The 20,015-nt window shown below is 38.9% G+C and overlaps 1 protein-coding gene and 2 long non-coding RNA genes across 3 annotated transcripts in view; 1 reads left to right on the top strand and 2 right to left on the bottom strand.

Annotated features, from left to right (window-relative positions):
- Nucleotides 1-11,745, top strand: part of LOC124254510 — a 68,333-nt gene extending 56,588 nt beyond the window's left edge. The window contains exon 3 of the long non-coding RNA XR_006892478.1: nucleotides 11,681-11,745. This is a non-coding gene — a long non-coding RNA (uncharacterized LOC124254510). The remainder of the gene's footprint in view (nucleotides 1-11,680) is intronic.
- LOC124254508 lies at nucleotides 777-16,029 on the bottom strand. The gene is made up of 4 exons (XR_006892476.1): nucleotides 15,776-16,029; nucleotides 14,547-14,685; nucleotides 2,299-2,533; nucleotides 777-1,581 (listed from the first exon to the last, which is right to left on the bottom strand). It is a non-coding gene; the product is annotated as an uncharacterized LOC124254508 (long non-coding RNA).
- Nucleotides 16,030-16,890: 861 nt separating this feature from the next.
- LOC124254504 lies at nucleotides 16,891-20,015 on the bottom strand. Its single transcript, XM_046688322.1, has 3 exons — nucleotides 19,761-20,015; nucleotides 18,971-19,243; nucleotides 16,891-18,175 (listed from the first exon to the last, which is right to left on the bottom strand). The coding sequence occupies exons 1-3, from the start codon at nucleotides 19,936-19,938 to the stop codon at nucleotides 18,072-18,074; spliced, it is 555 nt and encodes a 184-aa protein (XP_046544278.1). The 5' UTR covers nucleotides 19,939-20,015; the 3' UTR covers nucleotides 16,891-18,071.

Raw genomic sequence — 20,015 nt, forward strand, 5'->3', positions numbered from 1 at the left:
AAATATGTAATCACAGATAAACGTTTTGGGTATTTGTTTGTAAAGGTATCATACAATGTAGTCATTTGTATGCTGGAATGAGTAATAGTATGTCATTAAAACATGAAATATATGTCAGACATCAGTGCACTTTATTTGCCAATGAGGCATGTCAGTGCAAATTTTGGGGTTCACCTATAAAGTTTATTTTAAAATCTCACGCCATTGTTTGTCCTTCCATGTCTTTCTAATGAAGGAAATTGAATGTATTACATCATTTTGTTATCTAATTTTGAGAACTGTTATTTTCACTTGGATGATTTCATCATTAATACACCAAAATAACGTAATGATATGAAACTATATTTAAGGAGTCTTGTACAGTGTGACGGCAAAGGCAGCTAGGGAATTTGTGCCTTGAATAATTTGTTTCAGTGTATGTGTGCGTATGCGTGTGTGTGCGAGAGAGATAGATGTTTGGGGCACTTTTTCAGCAGTACCATCGTTTGATGTCTAAATGTCCGACAAGAAGCATGTGTCATTGAATCGCCATAAACAGTGATGATATCGGGTATCCGTAAGACGGTTAGCGTATCTTATCCAACTAGTGAAAACCGTCATTACACACGCAGAGGCAACTCAATGTAGCTCATTTTCCCTTTTAGTACGAGTACATGAAGTCAACAAGGCATTAATACAACACAATTATTATCCCATTGGATGACATACACAAGACAGAGAGTGGTTAAGGAACAAATATCTTATTTTGTCTTAATATTTTGTAAATTGGGTAAATGTCAGTGACACCAGTCCCATAATTCCAAAACATAATAATATAACAATTGGGCGAGCATATGTATAAATGTACAGAAAGAACAGCTCAGGTATATCAGCTGAGTCTGCTGCTAAAATGATTTGAATTAAATGTTGAATACAACAAAGCTAAGGTATAGTTAAATATTGAGTGCTGAGATCCTTAGGGATGGAGTCACCACTCAAATGACAAATCAGCATGGACGTACATAGAGTTGTAAATTGGATCGAATTTGCGAAAATATTTCAATACACAAGGTTCTTTCAATGCTGCATATAGTGTCAAAACGTTTTTTCAGATGACTTGGTTTGTCGGTGGTCCAAATGAAAGATAACACCTGTCACCCGTGTGATGTCCTGTTCAAATATTTATAATATTAATAAAGTATCATATATTTTGGACATTTGGGACACAACACGGCAAAAACTTCTTTTCCGAAGCTAATGTGTATGTCGGGTTCGCCTTTATTACAGCCCCTGCTGTCTGAACTGGCAATTTTCTTCAAATCTGATCATCTGGACGAGAGATCCGAACAATGCCTCTCAGTGCAGCCCTTCCATGTCGCATTTGACCAATTTCAACCTGGTTAGAGGTCAACTGGTTTCAAGGGGCTGATGTGCGGACCGTCACCTTGGCATGTCAGAGACTGGTCAGCGTGACATGGTTCACTGGTGTGGGTTAGTGTATAAGAACATCCATTGAACTATGACGAGCTTGTGTATGTAAATCAGGAAACCCCTCTGTCATGACAACTACAGTGGCATCAGTTACTTGTGGATGAACGTCACCTGAAAGGAGATAAGACCATTTGACTGTAAAATAGTCTCACACAAAAGGTAACCGTAATACAATCAGTTGATGTGGGGACCCTCTGCTGTTGAGGAGCTCTCAAGTCTCTTAATTTAAAAGGGGATTCGTTTCGGCTGCTAAGCTGATACAATGCTATTACCTGCCGAGGTGGGGGATTGTTTGTTTTGTCTTCTTTTTTTTGTTGTCCTTTTAACACAGACACGCTGTGGAGTCTTTACACCCCGAGATGAAAAATGGGGATGATGCTGAAGTATTGGGGAATGAGAGAGAAGTATGGGGATGAAGCTGAAGTATCGGGCATGAGGCTGAAGTACGGGGTGGGGCTGATGTATGGAGGATGAGGCTGAAGTATGAGGGTGGGTCTGAAGTATGGTGTATGAGGCTGAAGTATGAGGATGAGGCTGAAGTATGGGGATGAGGCTGGAGTATGGTGATGAAGCTAAAGTATGGGGGGATGAGGTGGAAGAATGGGGATGAAGCTGAAGTATTGGGGATGAAGCTGAAGTATGGGGATTAGGCTAAAGTATGGGGAATGAGGCTGAAGTATGGGGGATGGGGCTGTTGGAGCAGTGACTATGATACCCCTGGACCTGTATGAGAGATAAGATGACAATGAGTTGAGTAAATTCCCTGTACATCATACATCCCCTGTCCCTCACATCTTTGAGTAATTGTCATGTTGGAAACGTAGTAACTGACAGAAGAAAAGTTAGATCCTGAAGTATCGCTTCCATCACTGCACTGTTGTGGCTGAATTTAGCCTTTTTTCTGGATACAGGCGACACCTCTGTAAGAGTGATGGGAGACGCTGGGTCCGGCAAAGTAGTACCACTATGACAATTGCCATAACGATGACGGAACATGTCACTGCTGTTGCAATAATTGGCCCCGTCGACCTTCCTGAACCAGAACCATGTCCGCCACGGTGAACTGTAATATTTGTTTAAAGCTTCGGTGATGTTGTGTTTCAAAGGTATTAGTAAAATCATTATACACAGATGCAATAATTGTGGCATGAGCTCCACACATAAGTATACATGAATTATGGGAGGTCTATGATGCGGAAGATATGAGAGATGTTGTACAATTCTAAAAGAAATTCTTCATTGTCTCAAATACAGACATTGTACAAATTATATTAAAAGAATGTTTCTGTGTACGTGTATACACATTTCTACACAGTACAGGTAAAACATAATGCTTTCAGGTTACATGTATTACCTTCTATAGCGATACCTTTATTCAGTTTTCTTACCCATGATGCTCAGACTCTGTGACGTGGTTGACACATGTCATCGCATCCCAATTGGTCCTGCTGTTGATCACTGGATTGTCTGGTCCAGACTCGATTATTTACAGATCGCCGCCATATAGCTGGAATATTGCTGAGTGCGGCGTAAAACTAAACTCACTCACTCACACCATCCATCTTTCGCGCATCTAACTGCAATCGTCTATTAAAACTCTCGGTTTCTGAATATCATGGTTATTACGGATGCCCTGGTTTAATTCCAACTATCAACTCAAGTGTGGTTATTTTCACTAAACACTGTATTCATTCTAAGTTTGAAATGTTTCCTCCACATGTCTTTCATAAACGCGAGGGCATGATTGCTGACTCATGGTTCGTATTGTGGGTTTCAAAGTAGAGCGAACCACAGTGTGGGCGTGAATGCCCGTGAATGACAAAGAGCGATTGCTCAACCTACCGAAAATGTATCCGCTTCAACACAAGGATCTATCGCTGAAACTACATTAGAGGAATAAATCCTAAAACACGAGAGTCTGAAACAGAAAATAAAACTGATCTATCATTTGATATAATGATCTTTTGTAGGGGCACGTTAAATCTGCTTTCAAAATCAACATTTTTAATTTCTATGACTTCTAATCTCTGATTTCTAATTTATTGTGAATAATGACGTTTATTTGCGTTGGGTTTATTTGATGAACGTAAATGTGACAAAAACCTTCCTAGGAGAAATGTCTGCTAAAAGTAGTGCCAGCTGCATCAATACACGCACGTTCACATTGGCCTTTGAACTCCTGGTGTAGAGATAACTGCAACAACAATAGCTGTCACCGTGAAAAGGGGCATTAAAGTAAAGTAAAGTCAAAATGTCGGCGATGTTTCTCAAACGCTGCTCCTAGATTATCCAAATTACATTAGAGTATCGCACAGGTCAACATTGAAATGTGCATTCTGAAAACTAGGTCTTGCAATTTACTACATAAAGAATTATTTAAAGACCGATGTATTCATCACCAAAGCATATAGCATGACAGTTCAGTTAGGTCTTGGAATAATGGCATTTGGAAGTGATGCACATAAGGAAGATTACTGTATGGATATTTGTATACTTGTATATTATGAGGATCACAAAGAATCGGAGCATTCATCCACCTGATGAAAGAGTACGTACATACTCCGAAACGTTGTGTTCTTCATAATAAAGAAGTTGACATCCATAAAAAGTATCTAGGATCAAATGGTACGAAATTGTATTCGTCAGGAATAATTCTAGGTTCAGAAAAAAGTCTTGAAACTCAGCCAAGTGGGAATTCCGGTTTAAGGAATGGGGTGAAGTCTTTACTGACATATATGTCAGAAGTATCATGTATTTCAGTCAGTCAAATGATAAATGAGGAAGGTTTCATGTGTATTGCAGTTAGCAACTGTAAGTGTGGAGTTGGGCTGAGGTGTAAGAAACATAAAAGAAAAAAACACTTTTCATATTCATAAAAAAAGCTATGCTGAAATAGAAAAAAAACAAAATTTAGATTCCAACTATATCGTGATTGTTAGTTTATGAATCACAGTCAAATGTGATGCTACCATCTGTTTACAAAATGATGAGCCTATTCTGCACGTCACAAACACAAATAAAAACAGTTGACCGGGGTACTGCAGTATTAACTTCAGTCCAATAGTTCCCCAATTGGTGTACAATAATTACGCAAACCCAGTCATCGGTATCAAGTGTGTTTTATATCTATTTAGTTTATGAATTTAGTCATTTCGTTTCCATGTAACAATAAACAGCATCACATCGTCCGAAACATGAACTATGCAATCACACCACATTTTTCAGCCAATGAGCAACGGCTGAGATAATTTGGGGTTCCCCCGTGAAAGCTATATTTAGCTCTCACGCAATCGTTTGTCTTTTTTCAACTTTCTACTAAAAACATTGTGACATACATTTATAACATCTTTGTATATACACTCTTCAAAAAAAACCCCGCAAAACCCAAATACCAATGAAAATTTGGTGTTATTCAAGGACGTGTATATCAGCGGAAAACAAAGATACATGAATGAAATTTTGTGGAGCAATGCATTGCTATCTTGTCCATATTTCATGAGAATACCAGTCATCAAAGTCATTACTGGTGTCCACCAGGTGGTGTTGAAGTCAGTACCTGGTATGACCACCTCCAGCTGCTACCACTGCCCGACACCTCCTGGGTACAGATCGAATCAGTCGTTGGATGGTTTGTTGTGGAATCCTTCTACAAAGTGAAGGACGTGCGGACGGAGAATCTGGTCTATGTATCGATTGGCCGTCAGATTGCCTTGGACAAGCACAAGTTCCGATCTGCGGGTGTATGAGATCGCTCCCCACACCATAACACTCCCTCCACCGAATCTGTCCCCCTGTCTGATGCAGTTAGGAGCAAAACGTTCATGACGTCGTCTGTAGACACGGTCTCTACCATCACGTCGCCTGAGGAGATAACGGGATTCATCGCTAAACCATATGCGCCTCCAGTTTGCCAGGTTCCATGGCAGCACCGTGTTACACCATCTCACTCGTCGACGTCGATGTAGTCGTGTCAAGGAGGGGGCAACTTTTGGACGTTTGGCACGTATTCCTACTTCTCGGAGACGGTTCCAGATTGTCTGATCGGACACTCTTCGGCCTCCCAAACTGTTCTTGTGCTGTGTCCCGGGCGGTACGATGGCGGTCACGGAGGTGGGTTACCCGGATGTACCGATCTTTGGCAGGCGTGGTGACTCTAGGTCTTCCTGATCTTGGACGGTCATTTGTCGAATTTGTTTGACGAAATCGATCCCACAATCGAGTTATTGTGCTGGGATGAACGTTGAAGATCCTTGCCACCTCACTCTTTGATTCGCCAGCTTGCAATCGTCCAATTGCCTGATTTCGATCGGCAGCGTTGAGACGTCCCATTTTCGTGTACAGTACTTGCAAAGATCGTGGATGAAATTGTGAGATTCATTTGGGTCTTTTATAGTCACATGCTGTACTCATGCTTTGCACGTGAGAAACAATCATTGTGCCTGATATTCGTGCTGCATGACATCCACGCACATCATGACAATCCTGATTGATAAAACCGTTCAAAATCAGTGTTGGTTGCGTTTGGTCAAGCATGATCTTCTGAAACATTCCAGAAACAATGTGCAACCCTAAAAAAATGTTTGAGTTTACATATGTGTACAAAATTGTAAGTATCATTCTTGCATTTCATTTTGCGTTTCTTTTTTTGAAGAGTGTACATTGGTGTTACCAAGCGTGAATGATATAATGAATATAGATTCAGTATACGTATTATGAAAAATTACCTCATTGAAATCGTGTTACCAGCAGTACAAAAAGCGCTTTAGCCTGACATTTATTGTAAGATTGATGCTAATTATGTGCGATGAGCTCACAAATCGTGACTCCATTGTGCACTATAACCCGTACTGGGCCGTGACCTTGACACACAACTCACGCGACTATACAACGCTTATCCAATGCAGTGTTTGTTTAGCAAGCTACGTGTTGTCCGTACAATGAAGATATTCTCTGCAGACTTGCGGAGAAAGATTTCAGAAGACATTCAGTTAGAATGTACGTGGGTCACGTGGTACTTCAGGTCTACCAGTCATAAAGAATGACTCGATACCTACCTTTTAACATTTCAGCTGCGAGATCTCTTGAATACAATGTTATACCCAGGTTATACATTTAAGAAAACGTAATTGTGAATCAGATCACTTTTACAGTACATTAGTCTGAAAGCATTTGACAAAACAAGAGGAACTCAGGGTAACCTCCACTTTCTATTCCAGGTCCAGACTACGATTAAATTCACAAATATGTGCTCAAATCAAAACTTTGACTCAATAAAGGATGGTTATAAAGAAATATATTTTGGTTCTGTTCCAAATCTATTGCATGAACAATCCACATGTAATCTAGTTCTACATTGACAACAGTATGTATATCTCTTAGTTAGAAACTCGTGACGAACGTAAGCATTGGTTTAGTGTTGAGAACTGAGGCATTATATATGCACAGGTTTCAGGACGTGAGTCTGGTTTGCAGCCAGTGAGGACTGGTGTTGATTCTGGAATTCCTCTTTCCAAGAGCAGGGGAATATATTTCCAGCTCGACGGCTTATCGTGTAAGATAGAATAACAAATCACTGCAGCTCATTGTGTACGTCATTTGGTTATTATGTGACCGAGATATACCCACAGACACCACATGCTTGCTGTTCATTGCTCTGATTTGACGTAGCTCAGGGGTTAGATCCGGGATGGGGAAAGAGATGTGGAGGTTGTCGCTTATAGTTATGTTTATCAAAGACTGCCTAGCAACTCAATTTTTAGTCTATTTTTAGCTCTTACGTACCCCAGTGACTGAAATCGTGACTGTCCCCAAGACAACTATGGTAATATTTCCAGCTCGACGGCTTATGGTGTAAGATAGAATAACCAATCACTGCAGCTCATTGTGTACGTCATTTGGTTATTATGTGACCGAGATATACCCACAGACAACACACGTCTGCTGTTCATTGCTCTGATTTGACGTAGGTCAGGGGTTAGATCCGGGAGGGGGAAGAGCTGAGGAGGTTGTCGCTTATAGTTATGTTTATCAAAAACTGCCAAGCAACTCAACTTTTAGTTTATTTTTAGCTCTTACGTACTCCCGTGTCTGAAATCGTGACTGTCGTGACCGAGACAACTGTGGTAATAAAACGTGTTCGTGAACCTTGCCTCCACACAATCTACAAATCAGCATTTTTGTACAAGCACCTTGATACTTTCAACAGATTCCTAACAGAGGATCTGGCGGAAAAAAATACACTGGTATTTCAGTACTAATTGGATATACATTCATTTGGTAGTGTGGAATCGTGCACACCCATTCTGTGGACGAAGACTGTTTGAGCATCCAAAATATGTAATCACTCTTTTAGTATATATTTGGGCAACATTTACTGTTAAACGTTTTGGGTATTTGTTTGTAAAGGTACCATATATTGTAGTCATTTGTATGCTGGAATGAGTAATAGTATGTCATTAAAACATGAAATATATGTCAGACATCAGTGCTCTTTCCTTTGCCAATGAGGCATGTCTATGCTTATTTGGGGATTCACCTACAAAGTTTATTTGATAATCTCACGCCATTGTTTGTTCTTCCATGTCTTTCTAATGAAGGAAATTGTGATACATCATTTTGTTATCTAGTTTTAAAGACAGCCATTCTTACTTGGATGATTTCATCATTTATACACCAAGATAACGTAATGATATGAAACACTGTTTAAGTAATACAGGGTGACGGCAAAGGCTGCTGGGAAATTTTAGGTGTGTATGTTCGTGTGCGTGTGTGAGAGAGAGATAGATGTTTCGGGCACTTTTTCAGCAGTTCCATCGTTTGATGTCTAAATTTCCGACGAGAAGTATGTGTCATTGAATGGCCATAAAACAGTGATGATATCAGGTATCCGTAAGACGGTTAGCGTATCTTTTTCCAAACAGTGAAAACCGTCACAAACACACGCAAAGGCAAGTCAATGTAACTCCATTTTATTTTATGCTAATATTTGTATAGCGCCAATATCCGGCTCAACTGGTCAAAGACTCTTTTTACCCCCTCGATCATTGGATGTCAATCTCCAACGGCACATCGTATTGTCAATCTCAACTCCCTTGGGAGTATTACAAATGTTGGAGTCACGAGTTCCCCATCCTTACGAGGTACCAATTCACAGCTGGGTGGACTGTAACACATAGTCACAGTACTTTGTCCAAGTTTACTGCACGTTGCTGTACCCCAACTAGGTGTTTGCACGTATTCATGTGGCCACCATTTGGTCAATTACAATGTACCAACGGTGTCGTAGGTTCGTTTAAGTACACAGTGTTGTGTACTGTACACTAAGGGTTGTGACAACATTGAAAGAGTCTGTACACAAAGTTGACTCCAAGGTTTGGTGGGCTCGATCCCGGCACCTCAAGCTCGCTTGATCACTTGCCTGGCGCCTTTTAGTACGAGTACAAAAAGTCAACAAGGCATTAATGCAACACAATTATCCTATTTGATGATATACACAAGACACAGAGAGTGGTTAAGGAACAAATATTTTATTTTGCCCACAAATCATATTTACAAGTTTATACAGTCTTAATATTTGGTATAATTCTAAAACATTATAATATACTCATGCCAATAATGGTTGTCACCCCCTTCAATTTAATTATTAGGCTGGGGGTGACAACCATTATTGGCATGAACATGTAACAACTGGGCGTGTATATGTACACATGTACAGAAGGAATAACTCAGGTTAACTCTGCGTCTGCTGCTAAAACAATTTTAATTATATATGTAGTCAGCCAACATCAAACACAAACAATGTTGAATACAGCAAAGCTAAGGTATAGTTATAAATTGAGCGTTGAAATCCTCAAGGATGGAGTCACCACTCAAATGACAAATCAGTCATGGACAATGGACGTACATAGAGATGTAAATTGGATCTAATTTTCTCAAAATATTTCGATACACAAGGTTCTTTCAATGCTGCATATAGCAGATTCTACGATTCGTCAGATTTTTCAGATGACTTGGTTTCTCGGTGGACCAAATGAGAGATAATACCTGTCTCCCATGTGATGTCCTGTTCAAATATTTATAATATAAGTAAAGTATCACATATTTTGGACATTTGGGACATAAAACGTCAAAAACTTCTTTTCAGAGCTAATGTGTATGTCTGGTTTGCTTTTATTACAGCCCCTGCTGCCTGAACTGGCATTTTTCTTCAAATCTGATCATCTGGACGAGAGATCCGAACAATGCCTCTCAGTGCAGCCCTTCCATGTCGCATTTGACCAATTTCAACCTGGTTAGAGGTCAACTGGTTTCAGGGGCTGATGAGCGGACCGTCACCTTGGCATGTCAGAGACTGGTCAGCGTGACATGGTTCACTGGTGTGGGTTAGTGTATAAGAATATCCATTGAACTATGACGAGCTTGTGTATGTAAATCAGGAAACCCCTCTGTCATGACAACTACAGTGGCATCAGTTACTTGTGGATGAACGTCACCTGAGAGGAGATAAGACCATTTGACTGTAAAATAGTCTCACTCAAATGGTAACCGTAATACAATCAGTTGATGTGGGGACCCTCTGCTGTTAAGGAGCTCTCAAGTCTCTTAATTTAAAAGGGGATTCGTTTCGGCTGCTAAGCTGATACAGTGCTATTACCTGCCGAGGTGGGGGATTGCTTGTTTTGTCTTTTTCTTTTTTCAATTGTTGTCCTTTTAACAGACATGCTGTGGAGTCTTTACGCCCCGAGATGAAAAATGGGGATGATGCTGAAGTATTGGGGAATGAGAGAGAAGTATGGGGATGAAGTTGAAGTATCGGGCATGAGGCTGAAGTACGGGGTGAGGCTGATGTATGGAGGATGAGGCTGAAGTATGAGGGTGGGTCTGAAGTATGGGATATGAGGCTGAAGTATGAGGGTGAGGCTGAAGTATGGGGATGAGGCTGGAGTATGATGATGAAGCTAAAGTATGGGGGATGAGGTGGAAGAATGGGGATGAAGCTGAAGTATGGGGGATGAAGCTGAAGTATGGGGATTAGGCTAAAGTATGGGGGATGATTCTGAAGTATGGGAGATGAGGCTGAAGTATCGGGGATGAAGCTGAAGTATGGGGGATGGGGCTGTTGGAGCAGTGACTATGATACCCCTGGACCTGTATGAGAGATAAGATGACAATGAGTTGAGTAAATTCCCTGTACATCATACATCCCCTGTCCCCCTTATCTTTGAGTAATTGTCATGTTGGAAACGTAGTAACTGACGGAAGAAAAGTTAGATCCTGAAGTATCGCTTCCATCGCTGCACTGGTGTGGCTGAGTGTATCCTTTTCCTGGATACATGCGACACCTCTGTAAGACTGATGGCAGACGCTGGGTCCGGCAAAGTAGTACCACTATGACAATTGCCATAACGGTGATGGAACATGTCACTGCTGTTGCAATAATTGGCCCCGTCGACCTTCCTGAACCAGAACCAGGTCCACCACGGTGAAATGTAATATTTGTTTAAAGCTTCGGTGATGTTGTGTTTCAAAGGTATTAGTAAGATCATTATACACAGATGCAATAATTGTGGCATGAGCTCCACACATAAGTATACATGACATAGGCGTAGGAACAGTTTAAAAGTTGGGGGGGGTTGCAAGATTTCGAAATTGATAACGGGGGGTGGGGTGGAGAGAGGAGATATATGAAAAGGACAGACGAGTTCACTTGAAACTTTAATTAATAGCAAATGCATTACATTATTCAGGTAACACTAGATCGACTGTTTATACAGGCTAGTGCATCTCGCGAAATGTTCAGCTCTTATGAGAAAAGTCCAAAGTAGTTGCGTCTCCTGTCATTGAAAGAAATGAACTCCCGGATAACATCCACTAGACATAGTTCATCAGCAATGGTTTTGTGGACATGCAGCAGCAGAACGTTGTTCAGACGTTCCTGTGTCATTGTAGATCTGACGTATGACTTCAGGCGTCGAAGCGTGGAGAAGGTACGTTCTGATGTTGCTGTGGTGACAGGAATAGTCAAGTAGATCTTCAAAAGGGTGCTTATCTCCTTGAACAGGTGTTTTATTACAGGCGATGAGTTGATAATTGATACAACAGTATCAATATTTTGACTTCCATGATTAAGCCAGCCTGGTTCCCTGGGTATGTTACAATTCCCTTAGCTGTTTAATATAAATATAGACATGAGTTATATGCAACATCAAAGTCTGTTTATTGTGATTGTAATACCAACAGGTTTCAAAACTGAACGTACCCCATTCCCCATCCCTCACGAACCCCAGATATAGCTACAGTGTTTTTATGTAATAGGAAATGGACACATTATGAAATATAAATAGCTTTTTTTGCCAAACATGTCTTTAACAAACATGAGCCCCATCTGGAAGTGTTGTGTATCAGTGTGTTCAGACAATGCGCACTTTCCTTTTTATGAGTCGGCTCTTTCAAAACACGCTAAAACACACACAGTTATGAATATTTCATAATGTGTCCGTTTTCCTATTATATACAAAACTGTACCTATATATGGGGTGGGGAATGTTATAAATAATGGTCCGATGTGTAATCGACTTCCCAGTAGAATCACGCAGATGTTGCCATACCATGACTATTGTTAAACTTTTTAAGATCAATGCCTATTGCATTACCGTGATCAGCCTAATGTTATATTGAAATGATATATGCCAAATGAATACAAATAATAAATAGGCCTATTCTTCTATTATTATTCCATTTTTGAAAGCACATATATTGTTAAAAAAACATTGTTGAATGAATCATTTATGTGTTTCAAATTATTAGAAATAATTATTATTATTTACATAATGTGGTAACAACCATTCTCTAGTTACTATTACTGGGCGTTCAGTTTATTTCCAATACACAAAACAGGAGAAATGGGGGCCAGATCATCGAATTACACGTGATCACATTTGCTAAAATAAAGATGCTAACTATATTCAAGCAATGTGGTCGTTCAGATTCATGTTTTATATGTACGATTTCGTGGCAATAGCGAGCTGACACGAAATGTCAAAGCACATGTGTCATTGTTTACATATCGCCAAGGTAACGACGATTTTCGTGTCTCGAAACTGCTTAAATAACGTGTTTGTACACTGAAAGTAACGATGGCCGTTGTTCTGGTGACGTATATTTTCCCATAGTATCGATGAAAATGCTATGAAAAAATTCTAACCACCCGTTCTCGGATTTTCCTATAGTAAATGTATGGCGCGTCTCCCTGCAGTGAAGGCCGCCATTCGGCAGTGGTTGGCTGGGTCAGTGTCGGAGCGTTAGCGCAGGCGCAACAGACCCAGGGAACCAGGCTGTGATTAAGCATCCTCTTTCAGTGGAGACAGATTTCACTGTGTCATGAAGCATGGGAAGCTGTGTGTTCAATCGAACAAAGTCAACATCATCTTTGTAGAGTTCTCTGATGTGAGAAGATATTTTCAATTTTGGCATCATGCAATTGAAAGCCAAAATCCACAATGGCACCATAAGGGTAAGTTCCATGCCAAGTTTGTAAGTGGTATAGTTTTTGAGGTATGCTCAGAGAAACCATTCCGGACGCACGGACACACGGGCGGACGGGCGGAGCGCTATATACCAGCGACTACGTCGTAGCGAGGGTATAATAATGCAGCCATTCTTATTTCATACATGAATTCGGTTTTCAGATAAAACCAGCTCTCTCACTGCCAATGTATGAGTTTGAAATCGTGTCTTATTGTTATTGTTTAGATTTTCAATAAATAAATCAAACAGCACCTATTATACTTAAAATATGGCGATTACTGTAAACTAAATGGTACTGTATAGACTACACTGTAATGTCAATGTATGTTGTCAACTTACAGCTAATTCGAATCCATGTTGGCTGTTAATAACAGCCTGACTGCCTCTACTTTCACTTTTGAGTGACATGAATTAAAAAATTTGGATTCTATCATTAGCGGAAAAAAAGTTTTTGATCATGTTATTTTTTCAACGTTACCAGAGGCTTGACTTTGTGTTTAATTGTCTATTATAGTCCCTAAAAAAATCCATCTTGTAAAAATATAGTGTGTGTGTGTGTGTGTGTGTGTGTGTGTGTGTGTGTGTGTTTCAAATACAGACATTGCCCAAATAATATTAAAGGTATGTTTCTGTGTACATGTATTACCTTCTAAAGCGATACCTTTGTTCAATTTTCTTACCCATGTAGATCAGACTCTGTGACGTGGTTGACACATGTCATCGCATCCCAATTGCTCTTGCTGTTGATCACTGGGTTGTCTGGCCCAGACTCGATTATTTACAGACCGCCACCATATAGCTCGAACATTGCTGAGTGCGGCGTTAAACAACAAAACAACCAACCAAATTATTCAGTGTTCTACATATATACTTGTAATGTTTAGACTCACTTAAAACACTCACTATATGGTATGTATATATATATATATATATATATACGCACAAAATGTCCAAAGTAGTACAGGTGTTCAGTCATAAATATTGCATAGATAAATAAAAACAGAATGCCTTTTTCTCCAACATGTTCCGTTCTTTACTCTTTACTCCCTGAAGAGTAAAGTACGAAACATGTTGGAGAAAAAGGCATTCTGTTTTTATATATTTATATATATATGGTTACATCGAAGATAGATGTCTCCATTAGCGTGGGGGAAATAACTGAAAACCTTATGCAGATGAATTGCGCGAGGATCATGCATCAAATTGCTGAAAAACATGTGCAAATATGGTGCATGTGAACAGCTGCGTTTTGGTGAAAAGTTTTGTTAAGAATTTTCACAGATTTTTATCATTTTCATGACAATAATGTTTTCAACATTACGAAGTGGTTTTACAATACATCAGTTCATGTGTAAACAGTACCTTTAAACAGTATGTAATATTTTGCAAAATCTAGTTTAGTATTGTTGCTTGAAGTAAGTGGCTATATTTACACTTGTGAGTCTAAACTTTTGATGGGAAGTATATATTAGGAATATTTGTTCCTGATGTGTAATTAGCTGGTGCTTTGGTGGTGTTATTGGTTTGTTCGATTTATGCAGATGACATACAGCTGGGGCACTTGGCTTTGCATTCTTCCGTTGTGTCGTGAATGTTTTCTCCGTGACAGAGCTCCGCACACGAGTCACATCTCCCCCACGTTCTGGTCGTAGTATTGATCGTCCGAACACCCTTGCGCTTTACCGTAATCTAAATAAAGACAATAACATGTATCCGGTATTTCGCTGGTTTACGTCCACCCACTGATTGATCATGTTGATGATTGTGATTATTATGTTTTAACGCCACCAAAAGTTACAGTGATATCACAGAAGAGGAATCAAGATCAGAGTTTGCCCTTAACCCTGAAAGGCAGCAGGCCCTGAAGTCCCAGAACTCTCCACACACTCCCAGCCCCGCCAATATGTATACAAATTATTAATTCAAAGAAAGAATAAAGTATGTGTAACACTTATAATATGCGCCTATGAACAACATCAAAATGTACAGAACTTTATAGTTAACTCTGTAACGCCCGCATCTCATGCGCTCAAAACCTAACGTAGAGAAACAGCTGTCTGCTTTGAAAGGCCCGGCATATTATCTAACGACTTTACGGACTGTGACCCGCGTCTGATAGCCTACTTTTAGAACGCAAAATGGCGTTAGGCGGGATAAATACCTATCTGCACAGTTACGACTTTGAAGATCAATGTTCAGTAAGTACAAATATAACCGCAGCCGCCATGTACTTTCAGGTAAACTGCTTCAGCATCACAGGTACATAAACTGCGTCTATGCACACGTGGATGGGGGTGATGACTATGTGTGACTGGGACATTAATGTCGACCAGGAAGTATGTTATTTCTAAACCAAAGCAACCGATAAAAAGAACATTATGTCCATATCAGCATGCGATCTAACATAACTAAGATATAGTTCTCAAATATAGTTTATTGTTCGGACACCCTTTTATATCCACCCCACTCCCAACATATCTTGCATTTACTATGGAATCATTTTCAGGAATCATCAAGTCGTAATATCATTAGTAATTTGATAGAAATGAATGTCTGTTTCAAGAATGTATCTCATCTCTTCGGCTGTTGTATAGGCTACCATATGTCATGGATTCAGTGAATCTGGCCTGAACTGGCCGAGCATATATAGTTCATGAATATGCATGAACTAACGACAATGAAATATCTATTTTTAGTTTTCATCGTTCTAGAACATTACGTTAGACGTTCGTTTTGTTTGATATATTTATGACTTTTATTTAATGTAGCATTTACCTACCTGGGCAGTAACGTTGGCAGTCCTCATAGGTATTCGTTGAATCCATGTTATCACATATATTACTACACAAATCACATCTATGAATTACTGGGTCAAAATAGGAGTCGATATCGCAAAACTCATATCCTCTGACACTGAATAATAATATTATTACAAAAAGACTACATCCGAGATCCATCATTAATATGTTGTCCCTCAAGACTAAGTTTGAAACCACTTATGAGGTTAGTCGTCTTGTCAGAGAGAAAGGAAGTCTCAAATGACTGACCTGCTACTGAGGTAATGTACCTGATAATAGGCTCTTACCTATGTACAGTGACGTAACGGCCTGGGTATCTTCACCCGTAAATGACATATCTCAGACACTGCATTATGGTATAATTGACTCACATTGCTTGATTGAAACGTAACCAATTTGTTTGTTTTTTTTCAAACGCCAAATACTCCGCAAAATAAGAACATAGAGTCTCTTTATTTTATTTGTTTAATTGTATATCTAACGAGTGATATAATTACATATTATGGCAATGACAATTGAACATGTAATTAATTATAAGAACATAATTTATTATATCAAACCGTAAAATAGGTAAGCAGTGAACAAATGCAATTGACCAAAGCTGTATCTGCATTGCATGGAAATGGAGGTGTATCACCTCTTTTGCCATTTCTCTGTAATAACATTTGGATAGGGGAGTGTATTTGTTTGTAATCACTTTCTCATGCAGTAACGGTTTGTGCAATTAACATCATTAAATCATTATCTATAAACCCGTTAGGATCTGGATTAGACACATGCCATCGCATTCCAATTGCGTGGATCGATGCTCTTGCTGTTGATCAGTTGATTGTCTGGTCCAGACTCGATTATTTATAGACCACCGCCATATAGCTGGCATATTGCTGAGAGCAGTGTTAAACAACAAACCAACCATTTTGTTTCTGTAAAGAGTAAATAGGACAAACGTTCACATGTTCTTTTACATAATTTGTAGAAAGGTTAGACATACTATGTCGTTACACGGTATCAAAATAGACTTTGAAGGTAGTTTTGGTTACTAGTAGTACTGTAACTAATGCTTTTTTAATGATTACCAACTTTTGTTTTTAAAATCAAAAGAATACATCAATACATACACAATCATTAAGAATATTTCTAAAATACTTTCAGTGACCAGAATCAAATGCCACTTGGCATTGTTCATGAAAAGAAACATTAAAATACAAAAGCAAACATCTCTTTCTGATCATACGCCAAGTCACCTATCAAATGCACTCCCGAACCTGCTGATACACACTATACACTGATACAAACCATGCAAAGACTTCACATTCATTCAATTCAATTCTTTTATTACATAAGTGAAGGCCAACGGCCCATAACTACATAGGTTGCATTGTGCATGGCAAAACATGGTGTGCACAGTATAAATTGATAATTTTAACATCTTAGATACATTGCATGAAAGATAAAGCTAGCTAGGTTATTTATAAGTTTACAATCTGATGATGACACGAGGAGTTTGAATTTGGCTTTACTTGGGTTGATACAATAGTTTTTAGGTAAATGGTTCAAGAGGAGCTGTTGGAATTTGGAACACACGAGGAGAAGATGGTATTCATCCTCAATATAACGTCCATCGCACTGTAAACATAATCTATCATTTCTATCTATATTATAATACCTTCCAGTTTCAATATGTAACTTATGTGAAAAACATCTAAACTGAGCAAGTGCTACTCTAAACTTTTTAATGTTAATCACATTTAAATACAATTAACTGGACAATGAAATTTTGAAGTAAGAATAAAACACAGATTTGCTGCCATTTTGAAGTGAACTATACCAATTCTGTTCATGAATACATTTAAGCCGACTCACAAATTCAGATAAAAACGAGGCATGAGAATTAACAGATTGCTGTTCCCAAACAAAACCCAAACCCAAAACAAAACATTCATTCAAATGTCAACAAACACACAAACATAGTTTCTGCAAAATAACAACCTCACAAACACATAATACAACAAAACATACATGAACATAATGTCTCTATTCACATTTATTACCATGGATGTCCATACATTGTGTAATATATTGTAATTTTGAAATCTATCTCTACTGTTTCTGCAATTTATTTTAGAGAATACATTTATGTTTTCCTGTACACTGGAAGATCAGCTGGATAGCAACATGCACAATAGAGGAATCTTGAATCTGTTTCTTCATCCTGTGTTATGACCAAGTCAGTAATGTCACCAATTAAAATGTATCCCATCCTGGTCAGTGTCCTCATCAGCTTGTTGAAATATCGTCACCGATTGGTTCAAATTGGGCTGAAAGGTCTGGGTAACCAATTAAATTCCCTTCTATGTCTTCCCGTCGGTCTGCAGACGCACCTAAGGAGACCAAAACACACCGAATGTTTTATTTGAACCTGTTTAGGCATTATCCACTACAATCTTTATAAAAACAAAGATATTTAAAAAAACTGAAGAAGACGGGAAAGTATTTACTTATTTTTTATATTATTAACCTCAAGTTTTCGCCCTCCTGGCATGTATCATGAATTATCTTTTGGTTAAGCGCCACATATCTGAACATGCTTGTTAAATCATTGTTGTTACTGTCATTGTCATCCATTGTGACGTCATGACTAGTATATCGCTTGACAAAAAGTTGACATTCTATGTTGATATCATTATTCAATTTGTCAAAATCTGTCAACATATATAGAGAATCTCACCCGAATGTCGTTTGATATCAAATATATCACCATGAGTTGATAAAGTAACAAATATCCGAGGTTTGCCGAGGACATATTTACTTTTATCAACGAGTGCTGATATATTTGATATCAGAAGACATGCGGGTGAGATTCTATTTATTATAAAAAATCACTCTTCATTAGTTTTCAATGAAAAAATGTACATCTCTGAACACAGTACTGTCATTAGATTTGCAGTGCAGCGATGTAATAACATAGTGACGTCAACAAGTTCATGACGTCATAGTATTGTCAGGCATTGTACAAAATCTACTGTCAAAACTGATCTCACACAAGCGATATCTACTGTGGGACACAGTTTTGGATGATAAATCATCTTACTAATTCGTGGTAAAATATAACATTCATTTACTTCATTTAGAAAGTTGTGATCGTATCTTGTCAAATGTCGTAGCTAATGACGTACCTATGGACGAGGCAGATGTTGCAGCGTCCTCCGTCTGAGTATGAATAGGTAAAGCCACGTATGTTACTGTTGAGTGAGATGGTGGTTGTGGGGTGGGCTCGTCAGATGGTGCATGGGTGTGTCGTTGACAATGCCGACGAAGGAGACACCCGGCTACAACAATACTACAGATCACGCCAACAATGGCACATACAACCACTGGCACAATTATGCTTGTACCGTTGTCGATGGGTTGTCCATCCGCATGTTTTGCATCAGCCACTGATTTGTAATCTGAAATGAAATATATATAACAGATAATAATTTTCCGCCATAGAGAATAATTTATATTCTTCACTGGTCATACATCCTACGTGAACCCATAAGCGTGCTCACTGAATACAGCTATGATTGATGTTTGCTCTTTGAAACATGTTTACAAGGGTATATTTAAATTGTATCTTACTCATGGTGCAAGGACAGCAACACGCTCGCAGGTTTATCTTTTGTAAAATAATATGACAACATACGTAACAAAAACGATTTCATAAATAAAACGTTTTGTAAAATGCTTAAACCATATATTACACAAAAGAGCTAGTCCTTCCTGAATTATGTCCCTTTGTTTCTATAAATATGTCAGATTTTCTCTCGTCCATTGATCGCCATGTTTTGACAGCAAACACGTGGTTTTCATTTCCGCTCTTATCATTAAGTGCCATGCTACGAAACCGTCAATGAGGTGTATATACGTAATTAACATGAATCAAATAAATACCGTTGAAAATTACCGTTATTAAATGTTACTGACCAGGACAACTTTCTTGACATGCTTTGGCAGTTCCTTGTTGTTCCATAAAGTCACATATAGAAGAACATAGATCACACTTATCCAGTCCAGAGTCCCAATATCTTCCAGGTGAACATGCTTTTCTTCCATCGGATACACTGAAAGCCAATAGAAAAGCCAACCAAGACAGTACTTTCATCCTTGTCGGAAACACATCTGAGGGAAGTCAACAATGCAGGTACATTGTGGTGTTATGAATGAACCACGTTCATAAAT

Source organism: Haliotis rubra, unplaced genomic scaffold, assembly GCF_003918875.1.
Source record: "Haliotis rubra isolate DU_JTF1 unplaced genomic scaffold, ASM391887v1 Scf573, whole genome shotgun sequence".
Classification (NCBI taxonomy): Eukaryota; Metazoa; Mollusca; class Gastropoda; order Lepetellida; family Haliotidae; genus Haliotis; species Haliotis rubra.

Excerpts from the sequence above, each read along its gene's own strand:
- LOC124254504 (XM_046688322.1), bottom strand. The coding sequence starts at position 19,938 with ATGAAAGTACTGTCTTGGTTGGCTTTTCTATTGGCTTTCAGTGTATCC. Across the intron at positions 19,244-19,760 it reads ATGTCAAGAAAGTTGTCCTG|ATTACAAATCAGTGGCTGAT; the intron begins GTCAGTAACATT and ends ATTTCATTTCAG. Across the intron at positions 18,176-18,970 it reads AACATCTGCCTCGTCCATAG|GTGCGTCTGCAGACCGACGG; the intron begins GTACGTCATTAG and ends TGGTCTCCTTAG.